General features: G+C 45.3%; 2 protein-coding genes across 4 annotated transcripts in view; both read right to left on the bottom strand.

The window, feature by feature from the left end:
• Lmln (leishmanolysin like peptidase) overlaps nt 1-4,793 on the bottom strand; it is a 50,831-nt gene extending 46,038 nt beyond the window's left edge. For both annotated transcript variants that reach the window (XM_035444621.1, XM_027412810.2), the window contains exons 1-2: nt 4,489-4,793; nt 768-865 (exon numbers count right to left, since the gene is read on the bottom strand). In XM_035444621.1, coding sequence (XP_035300512.1) covers nt 768-865; nt 4,489-4,779 — 389 coding nt within the window. In that variant the 5' untranslated portion in view covers nt 4,780-4,793. The remainder of the gene's footprint in view (nt 1-767; nt 866-4,488) is intronic.
• A 2,283-nt stretch (nt 4,794-7,076) lies between these two features.
• Rpl35a (ribosomal protein L35a) lies at nt 7,077-10,934 on the bottom strand. Of its 2 annotated transcripts, none has more exons than XM_027412814.2 (5): nt 10,821-10,934; nt 10,167-10,210; nt 9,808-9,960; nt 8,673-8,817; nt 7,077-7,144 (listed from the first exon to the last, which is right to left on the bottom strand). In XM_027412814.2, exons 2-5 carry the CDS (start codon nt 10,175-10,177, stop codon nt 7,121-7,123), a joined length of 333 nt encoding a protein of 110 aa, XP_027268615.1. In that variant the 5' UTR covers nt 10,178-10,210; nt 10,821-10,934; the 3' UTR covers nt 7,077-7,120. The 2 variants fall into 2 exon arrangements, with proteins under 2 accessions (XP_027268615.1, XP_027268616.1); XM_027412815.2 differs by having other exon boundaries at nt 10,776-10,844.
• Between the last annotated feature and the right edge of the window lie 6 nt (nt 10,935-10,940).

The raw sequence follows: 10,940 nt of genomic DNA on the forward strand, positions 1-10,940 counted from the left end.
GACCACACAAGAAAAGCACGGCCACCCGAGTCACAGCACATCCTATCTCTCTGGACTGTATCTCAAGGGCCCTAAGACATTCCATACACAAGTGCACAGTTGCACATTGGAGCTTGTCTTCTAAAGCCTCAGCTTCCTGAATGGGCCTATGACACATTACTCTGTGCCTAAGCATGGAACTAAGCATGATCACACAGTATCTCATTCATCCAGAATGGTTAAGCTGGAGAAAGACATGGACTGCTCTGTGAGCATATCATTAACTCCTCCAGTCTACCTGTCATCTGGACCACTCTCAGATGACATACCAATTACACTACAAAATCTATCTACTGAATAATTCTGTAAACTTCCTTATGTTGTTTATATTTACAACTCCTCTTATTTTTCCTTTGAATACTTACTGACAAGTGTCTTCCAGGTCTGCTGAGGCCATAGTCAAGTAAGGTCAAATTTGTTCTCTTTAAATTATTCATGATAAACAGGCTTTAGCTTATTCAGAATAAAAGGCAATTTCAACTCAGTTCTATTTTAAAGTTACACCAGCCCTTTTCTAGTTCTATCTATGGCCATTATGTTAGATAACCATGAAAATATCTTTAATATTGAGACTGACAAGGGAAAAAGATGACAAGACTGAGACAGGAAGATGGTGAGGGAGTTTGAGGCCAGTCTGGGTAACACAATGAAGTGATAGCCAGTTTGAGCAACACAGCTGATGTCTCAAACAAACAATAAGCAAATTGCAAACAAAACAGCAAACTTACTCTTCAATACTTTGATCGTAGATAGTCTTGATTCGTAAATGCCCATCAGCATCTCTCTTTACGACATGATTTGTCTTGAGATGAACCTTAGTGATGACCTAGAAGAATGAATGGACAGTTTGAAAACTCTGTAAAAGGTCAATATGACATTTTTCTTTATAAAAGTAGAATTTAAATATAATGTGTGTTCATTTAACTACCCAACTGAGACCTAAACAAGAATAATGAGCCAAGCGTTATACTCCTCCAAAAGTCCCTTACTTTATATTCTATGATGTCAGCAGTCCTGAACCCTAAATGTTTCCCAAGCAAATGTTATCATCTGAGAGAGAAGTATTTTGAACTTGAGTGATGTGAATCAATCATTATAGTGACAGCAGCTGCCAAAAAGCTTTGGCTTTCTTAATTCTAGTTTTGTTGACTCCGAGTCTTTAGAAATGACAAGAGAGGTGGAACATCTTGGCTCACACCATTAATCCCAGCACTGGGAAGCAGCAGCAGGCAATCTCTGTGAGTTCAAGTTCAGTCAGAGCTACAGAATGACTAGTGAGACCTTATCTCAAAATAGGAAAGAAATGACAAGAGACTAAAAGTATAAGCGTGTATGTATGGGGGTTCATGTGTGTTTATGTGTGTGTCTGTGTTTGTGTGTGTGTGTGCAAACATATAGATGCATAACACATGTGTGCACATAAATGTGTAGACAAATGCCCTCCACCTTGTATTTTGAGACAGGGTCTCTCATGGGCTTGGAAGTTGCCAAGCAGTCTAGGCTGTTTGACCAGTAAACCCCAGCGGTCCCTTTGTCTCTGCTTCCCCAAGGCTAGGGTTATAAGTAGAATCTTCACACTCCATTTTTTTTCCCCCTTTGAGACAGGGTTTCATCGTGTATCCCTGGCTGTCCTGGAACTCAAACTCACAGAGATCTGCCTGCCTCTGCCTCTGTCTCTGAGGGCTGGGATTAAAGGCATGCGTCACCACTGCCCAGCTCAGTTTGTCTTTTTAACCTGGGCTCTAGGACACCAAACTCAGGCCCTCAGGCTTGAAAGGCAAGTACTTCACCAAATGAGCCATTACCCCAGCCCTAAAGAACCTTAAGTTACTTTTTTAAAAAGCACAAAAACTTCCTACAAGAGAATGTTTCATTTATCTTTTCCTAGCTCTCATTTACATGACTCTCCTTAGCTTAGGAGAAATAAAAATTGCCAAGGTTTATGGGCTAGAGACATAGCTCAGTGGTTAAGAGCACTGGCTGCTCTCCTAGAGGACTCAGGGTTCAATTCTCAGCACCCACATGGCAGCTCACAACTATCTGTAATTCTGGTTACAGGGGACCTGATATATAAAATAGGCCACATAGAGACTGCAGAATCCAGAACATAAAGCTCAGCACTAACATACATTTCTGGAAGCCAGGATGGCTCAGTGGTTAGGGGTACTGACTGCTCTTCTAGAGGACCTGAGTTCAATTCCCAGCACCCACATAGCAGCTCACAACTGTCTATAACTCCTGTTCCAGTGCATCCAACATCCTCACACAGACATGCATGCCAGCAAAACACTAATGAACATAAAATAAATATTAAAAATATATGTATATACACATTTACACACACACACACACACACACACACACACACACACACAGAGAGAGAGAGAGAGAGAGAGAGAGAGAGAGAGAGAGAGAGAGAGAGAACCTCTGACTTGTAAGGTTACTTCTTCCCCGAGAACACTTCCCATTCTGGTTTTGAATAGGTGGCAGAATGCAGAGCCTTACAAGCTTGGTGGGTAGAAGTGTTCAGATCTTACAGAACCACAGAGTTATAGGAGAATGACAGCCAGAGGGGAAGCCCACAGAGTCCACTACCCAATGAAAACTCACAGTCCTGAGAACAGAAGAGCGTGACTTGTGCTGAGGAAAAAAGAGCAGTAAGCAGCATCCAACCCCACAGACCTGAACGGAAACAACTTTGGTAATGAAGCTCTCATGTGCTCAAAGGTTTAAAGGGGAATAAGCCCAGCAGGCACTGATGGAAAGAACCAAACAGAAGGGATTGAGGCTTAAAGGAACACCAACTAAAATGACAAGCTCACTGGAGAGGATAAAAGACCAGAGCCAGGAGTGATGCCGCACATTTATAACCCCAGCACTCTGGAAAGGCAAGGGAATACGGGAGTTCAAGGTAAGCCAGAGCTACACAGCAAGTTCTAGCCAGTCTGGACTACAGTCTTAAAGAAAGAAGTCTGGAGACAACAAAAACATCAGATAGCATTAAGACTGGACTACAGTCTTAAAGAAAGAAGTCTGGAGACAACAAAAACATCAGATAGCATTAAGAGATATTATTCTGATGGGCGTTAGTGGAGCACACCTTTAATCCCAGCACTAGACAGGCAGAGGCAGGCGGATCTCTGTGAGTTTGAGACCAGCCTGGTCTACACGAGCTAGTTCCAGGACAGCCTCCAAAGCCACAGAGAAACCTTGTCTCGAAAAAAAAAAAAAAAAAAAAAAAAAAAAAAAAAAAAAAAAAAAAAAAAAAAAAAGATATTATTCTATGCGACTTAGAAGCCAGCTTGGGCAACATAGTGAGTGCCAGGCTAGCCTGTGTTATAGAAAGAGACCCTGTGTCAATAAGATATGTAAAATAATCCATCTGAAATACAAGGTCATGATAAAAGCTAAAACCCTGAATGTAGGTACACGGTGACTGAGATAGGGGCAGGTTTACCAGATCACCAGCATCCTCCAATTCCTGGCTAGCCTGAGCTGCATACAACATTATTGGAAATTACTACAAAATGAGTAGAGTGAGATTTCTGGGCTGCAACGGTTTCTCTAGTTAAAGATTCTAAAGCTTTCTAGGTACACACTAAATGCCAACCCCACCATGCAGTCCCATCTCAAGTATTGTCCCTTGTTTACTCACAGAATAGTAGTAGTAGTAACCATGGGGCTGCCTCCGAGGAAGGGCTCAGTACAACACAAATGTTATCTCAAGGAACCTTAGAACTAAATTACGTTGAGCTAAGTGTAACCAGAGTAGAACCTGCTTAAGCGCCAGAATGCAGGGCAGATAAGGCGTTCTGTGGAACTGGAAAGAACGCTCTACCGGGCTGGTTCGGTTAGGCAGATCTGAGGTTGAGACTTGAACAAGACTAAAGGAATTTAGAGTGGGAGAGAAACTAGTGGAAGGAGGAACAGACTTGGCAGGGCTAGAGGGATGGGATAAAGGCAGCAAAGCGGTAATAACTAGAAAACAAATGCTGAACTTTGTCTCCAGAGACCTCTCAGTAGCCCTCCAACAGCTCTGTCTGGTTCTCCGGTAAGCTGCTTCCGAAATCTTCAGATTAGTGAGTGGTTCCCGGTGTGGTGCTCGGGTGAGCAGCATCAGTGTCTAGGAATCTGAACTGTGAGGACCCATGCCAGACCTCCTGAGTCAGAAAGTGAGGGAGCAGGGCAGCAATCTGTTTTAACAAGTGCTTCGGTTATTCTGGTGCTCGCCCAAGTTTGTGGGGCTACTAGTGGCTAAGCGGAACGGGAGGGGGACAAGCGCCTAAGTCAGGCGCTCTGCCCGGAGCAGGGGCCGACGGCGGCCCGGGCGCTGGCTTTCTCCCGCAGGGCACCTGCAGCAGCAGGGCGGGCGGGCGCCGCGGACGCCACACCCTCCGTGTTAATCCGGCACTCCCTCGCCCGGCCCGCTCGCACCCCGCTTCCCCCTACCTCGGTGTCAGAAGGGACGTGATGCCGACACGGAGGCGAAGTGCTCAGGGATATCGGAGCAGCCGCGGCGCCGGCCGGGAGCCCGCCCAGCACGAGCAGGACGCCTCGCACCCACAGGCAGCCGCCCCAGCGGCCCCGCGGCCCTGCTCCCGGGCCGCCCGCCGCTCCAACGCCAGCGGCCGCCATCTTCGGGCCGGCGTCGTTACCATGGAGTGCGACGCCTCCCCGCCGCCGCCCGCCCTCGCCGCGGACAGGTGGCGGGGCCTCAGCAGCCTCGCCATTGGCCGGCATCTCGCCGGGTCCAGCGGAGGGCGAGGGCAGCGGCGTCCGCGCGAGCGTAGAGATGGCCAATGAACACCGCCGGGCCGCCCACGTGACCTGAGCTGTGGGAACCCAGGGCGAGCGGGGATCGGTGCGGAGCGGATGGGCGTGGGGGGCGGCGTCCTCGGAAGCCGCTTGTCCTACTTCGTTCACTGGAAGCAAGCGTACCGGCCGGCTGCCGGGACCCGGACTAACAGCTGACAACAGTCCTGCGAACCACATGTTCTCAGCCCCATCGCTTAACCGCCAAAGCCGCCTGTACAACCTACTCAGGGGTTTGGGATTCTTAGGGAAACCTGACTACCCAATATTAAGCCTGAAAAAGTTGGGTACCTTCGCACAACTCACTTGACACGGCATATATAAATAATTTCTTATACCTTAAAGAGGTTCGACTTTATTTAGCTCAAATGCCTAATTCTTACTAACCCCTCCAATACTACCTTATCCACTGTTCATTGCCCACAGCGCCAGACGCTTCAATTTTTATTTATTTTTGTTGTTGTTGTTTTGTTTTTCGAGACAGGGTTCCTCTGTGGCTTTGAAGGCTATCTTGAAACTACCTCTTGTAGACCAGGCTGGCCTCGAACTCAGGGATCCGCCTCCCTCTGCTGGAATTAAAGGCGTGCACCACACTTAAACTCACTTCAAATGGCAGGCTCCCCAACCTTGCAAACATCTATGCAGCCTTCAAAGAATTAAATCAGTGTTTATGGAGCTTACTCTACTTCTCCAAAGTGTAAGTTCACAAATCCCACTTGACTTCAATTTATAGAAGGTTGCCAAGATAATTCAAACATATTAATCTTTTTACACGTTAATTTCCATGACCACAATGGGTAAAAGTCTCACCCAAGTCATAAGAAATTTGAAAGGCTTTGTTCATGCCTTGTTTCCCAAGAACTTTGTCCTGAGACACCTAATTCCCCCACTATGTGCCTTTTACATTACACCCTATTTCCTTTTTCTATTCCTGGGGTTGCTGGCCACATCTATTTTTCTTTTCAAAGCAGCATTTCTCTGTGTAGCTTTGGAACCTGTCCTGGAACTCAAACCAGGTTGGCCTCAAACTCAGAGTCTGCATGGCTTCTGGGATGAAAGGCATGAGCCACCACTGCCCTGCTCTGCTGACATCTTTACTGAGAAAGACACAGTTGCTTTGTTGGCTTTTTGGAAAAATAATTTTCATTTGAGGTAACCCCAAGATTGGCACTTTCTTGAAACCTAGATTTTTCCAATGTGACTCCTTTAGGGATCTAGTGAGCTAACCTACATTTCCAATCTGATGGAGAACCCAGCTGACCCACTGCTTCCCAAATCACTACTCTGGAATCACTTCCAACTAGGATTTGCAGCTTGAACTAGTCTTTGTCCCACCTTGGTCTTTTGGCACATTCATTTACTGTGGGAAGAGAATTCAGGACGTTGTACACAATTACACTCCAGTGTAAAGACTGGCTAATAAAAGGACTTGCTAGCAATTAACACCAAAGACACCTTCCTATTTTCTAGCACATCCTCAAAATCACAAGTATTTAGAGCCCTACTCACTCATGTTATCAGTCCTGCACCATGCTTTAAAATAAAAATCAAAAGCCATTTTCCAAGGCATAAAAACACGAAATGCACATTTACTCCCATACACCAATTCCAAATTAACCCTCTAGTTTATCCAAACGAGGCAACAAACACGAAGAGAAGCACCATTCAAGTTTTTCCTAACTCCGCACCGAACTTTTCTTACCTATATGAACATGTACTGTCCATCATGGTTCCCAAACTCAGGGCATGTCACCCAAGTGCTTCACTGAATTCCACCCCAGGCCCAAGATGATTCAATGCTTCTGTCTCCTATGTCCAGAACTGAAACACTTTCCCAAAGCTTATTTGCCCATCCACTATGCCCCAGCATTAATGTACATAAAACTTTGAGACAGGCTCTCTGTCCAGTGCTAACTGGCCTCAAATACCCTACACGAGCATCGACAGAACTTTGTTTTGGGGATTTTGAGACAGGGTTCCTCTGTATAGCCTTGGCTGTCCCGAAACTCACTCTGTAGACCAGGCTGCCCCTGTGTCCCTTCAAATCTTCTGCTGGGACTAAAGTTGTGCACTGCTACCACCTGGTGACAAGGGATCTTTTAAACATGGCTATTTAGCCAATACTGACAATTATATAGAATTTTCTTACACTCTGACAATACTGGACAACTTCCATCACCTTAAACACAGGGAAACTTTTAGGAAAGTTCTGGTGGAAAAAAAAATACAAGAGCACAAATCCACTTTTATTTATTTACTTTTCATTAGTTTAAATCCTGGAAGGGTACAGCATCTAGGGAAACAGAAAAACATAAAAACATTAGGTGAATGATACATACAAACCTACAAATCATTGCATACACAATAAGGATAAATATCCTGATATTAAGGAAGTTTAGTTTGTAAGACATTTGGCCTTTAGGAAACATGCTTAGGTGCTAACAATCTTCATATATACATGCTCATCTACTTGTGGCATTCATTTTCATCAACAGCTTTTCACTCTGATAGGGAAGTCTCTCATTGAGTGATGCTAGAGTTCATGGGCTGTCCCATAAACACCAAGGATCTTGTCTACCCAGTGCTAGAATTTCAGACACACTGCTGTACCTGAATTTTTTATGTGGCTTCTGGAGAAAGAACTTTTAGGACTGCATTTTGTACAGCAACCAGCACCTCTCCACCCCATACTTAGTGAGCACAAGGCATTATGAATTTTAACTATAACTGGGCCCAAAGCCTGACTTTATCCTCCCTAGGCCCGAAACAGCAACAAAAATTTTCAAGGGATGGTGAAATGGCTCAGTGGGTACAGGAACTCAACACCAAGACTGACCATGTGAGTTTGATTTCTTAGAACTGCCATAGTAGAAGAGCTGACTTCAAAAAATTGTCCTTTAACCTTCACATATGGCTCCCCCCCAATAAATGTAAAGTAACATCGCCAAAATATAATACTAAGAGTCAGATATGGTGGCACTAAGCCTAACATCATCATCATTATAGTGTAAGTGGACTCTAAAGACATGTGACAAAAATCTCATCTCTCTTTCTTGGATTTTTCCTTTCTTTTTTATTGAGACAGGGTTTCTCTGTGTAAGAGCCCTGATTGTCCTAGAACTTGCTCTGTAGACCAGGTTGGCTTATAACTACAGAGATCAGCCTGCCTTTTGCCTCTCCCTAGTGCTGGGATCAAAGGTGTGTGTCACCACTGCCTTGCTAAATCTCATCATTCTATGTCTAAGACAAAGGCCCAAGTCCCGAGACCTAGAATGAATATGTTTTCCCACATATTCTGGTAGTACTGACAAACATGATAGACGGGGTAACACTCATCATAGAATCCCTCCCACACACCCCCAAACATATGACACAAGGCAAGCCTGGTAGGACTGGCCTGAAATCCCAGGTACTTGGAAGGCTAAATCAGGAGTTTTAAGTTCAAGGCCTGGCTGGGCTATCATGAGTTTCAAGACAAGCCTGGACAACTCAATGAGACCCTGTCTCAAATAAAATAAAGATTAGCCTTGTCCATGTAACAAGCCCCAGTCAACCAGAGCTACAGCGAGACCTGTCTCAAAGAGATAACCAAAACCTGCCCAAGATATTTCTCTTAACAGTTAGCTTCAGCAAAATCTGAGACTCACATAAGCACCTGAGCACCTGCTTTCACCTTGCTTTTCTCTACAATAATCAACAGAGGCTCCATGCAACTTTTCCCTTATGTCACCAATTCAGTTTTACACTCACAAAAACCTTCAAAGTCCACCCTTGAACTGTTGGTGATGAAAAGAGCCATTTATTTTGCTGTTTGTACTTACCACACGGATTCTGTGTCCAATGGCTTTTGCAGGAAGGTTGCTTCGGAATTTGGCACGAACCATGCCACTGTTTCCATGGGCCCTGGTTACTTTCCCCCAGATCACTCTGGTTTTGTTTGGTTTGCCCCCGGGTGTAACTGTGTTGCTGGTTTTAAAAGGATACAAGAAGCATGAGAGCCCGGCACTAACATATACCTGACACAAACTCAGCTATTTTCTAAGACCCAGCTTTCACCTCTAGTTTTCCACAAAGAACTATTTAGGAAATTGGAATATATAGAGTATTTTCATCCAACAGTTCATATATGCCAAACATTTTATTTTATAAGATGATGACCACTAAAGACAGAAAGACCTACATGTGCTAAAAACAGGAAAAGTTTTGAAAAACAGTAAGTTTTGAAATACACAGTGAAGTCTACTGGAGATAAAAGAAAAAAAAATGGAGACGTGGATGCCCTGCACTCTGCCTCCCAAATGCTGGCATTAAAGGCAAGCATCATTGGGGTTTGAACATACTCATGACCTTAAAATGTGTATAAGGCCTTATAATCAATTCCCAGTAGGAAAAGAGGGCCAAGAGATGCAGTCTTCATCTTAAAACACACACACTTGGCAGTGGTGGCACAAGCCTTTAATCCCAGCACTTGGTGGGAGGGGGCACAGACAGTTAGATCTGGTCTACAGAGGGAGTTCAGGACAGGCTCCAAAGCAATAAAGAGAAACCCTGTCTGGAGAGGGGGAAAAAAAAAAGCAAAACAAGAAAACCACACACACACACTTAAAAAAAAAAAAAAACACACAACACAAAAATATCCTAAGGAATTAAAATAAGCCAAGATGCATTGACAAGTATTCTGTCGGACCTTTGGGAGGTGGGAGCCTTAATCTTTCCTTTAAAACCATGTTAGAGACTGAACCCTGGGCCTTTCTACAACTGTAATTTTTCTAAAAGCCAAAGTTCCCTATATCCACTATCACCGACAACATAATTCTTCTATAATTTCCTTTAAGTTCCTCCTTGTGGCCTCTAAGCAAATCAACAACAGCAACAATCTACACTAACACCTCTACTCTTTCAGTAGAAAAATGAGGGGGACCAAACAGAAATTGAAAGGCATCCAAACACACTTACTTTTTTGCTTTATACACGTAAGCACATCTCTTGCCCAAGTAGAATTCCGTTTCATCTCGGGCATAAACACCTTCAATTTTGAGAAGAGCTGTGTGCTCTCTCTGGTTCCGGAGACCTCGCTTATAGCCAGCAAAAATGGCCTTGCACCACAGCCTAAGACACACAAGACAGACATTATGAATAAACTTTACAACTGTTCATTTAACTTCTGGCAAACCACCGTGACTTGTTTTGAAGAATTCTTACAACAGCTATGGAAAGCAAATTATCTTGTTCCCCTCCCGCATGATTTTAAACCTGGGTTTCACATCTAGTTAAGATTTAAAAAAAAAAAAAAAAGGAAAAACCGAGTCTCATACCTTCCAGACATGTTTGCCTTTTAGAAGTCCTGTTCCCAGCAGGCCTGAAAACAAACAAGATCTCAAGTTAGAGCCGTGGAGCACGTTTCCCACCTGTCAACTCCTTTTCTGGAGCACGTTGGGCGAATTCAGTAGCACTTCAAGTACTGGGAACTCCTAACTCTGCCATACCAGCTACAGAGGTAGAGCCTGGCAAAAATACTCAAGACTTCTGAGAATGAATGACGACAACTCACTACTCCGGAACCTGGAAAAGCTAGGTTCGGGGAAGACTCAAGATCTAACTTGTAGAAACCCCAGAGGCAAACCTAAGCCAGTTGGCAAAACTCTGCAGAATGCACAGGTAACACGCACAAGGTCCAGCTCGGGGAAAGCAGCCTCTAGGCATCACCGCTTCCCGGGCAAGCAAGACGGACGAAATGCAGCCTCCGGAGCCCGAGGAGCAGCCGGGACCTGCGAGCCTCCCTCCCCACGGCCGGGGGCCTCAACACCATCGGTCCCTCATCTCCGCCATCCCGCCCTCCCTCTTCCTGGAGTCCCCAGAAATGGACGGCGGTCAGGGCCTCCGAGGTGCAGGGGGGTCTCGGGGAGCGGCGCAGACAAACCCACCCCAGCAACCGGCCCCCAAAGTTGAGCAGCGGGAGCCTCGCTCACCTCCACCGGCGCCAAGATGGCGGAAAGAGGAAGGCAAGGCCCGCCGCGCGGCCTTGTGGGATGCACGCCCCGCCCCTCGCCGCGCTTAGGCCGCTTGCACTCTGCCGGAGAGCTATCAGG

The sequence above is a fragment of the Cricetulus griseus genome, chromosome 4 (assembly GCF_003668045.3).
Source record: "Cricetulus griseus strain 17A/GY chromosome 4, alternate assembly CriGri-PICRH-1.0, whole genome shotgun sequence".
In the NCBI taxonomy this organism is placed as follows: domain Eukaryota; kingdom Metazoa; phylum Chordata; class Mammalia; order Rodentia; family Cricetidae; genus Cricetulus; species Cricetulus griseus.

What these genes read in the sequence shown, in the direction of transcription:
- Rpl35a (XM_027412814.2), bottom strand. An exon ending in TACGTGTATAAAGCAAAAAA is followed by an intron (nt 8,818 to 9,807) that starts GTAAGTGTGTTT and finishes TTTTAAAACCAG; the next exon opens with CAACACAGTTACACCCGGGG. An exon ending in TTGGACACAGAATCCGTGTG is followed by an intron (nt 7,145 to 8,672) that starts GTAAGTACAAAC and finishes CTGTTTCCCTAG; the next exon opens with ATGCTGTACCCTTCCAGGAT.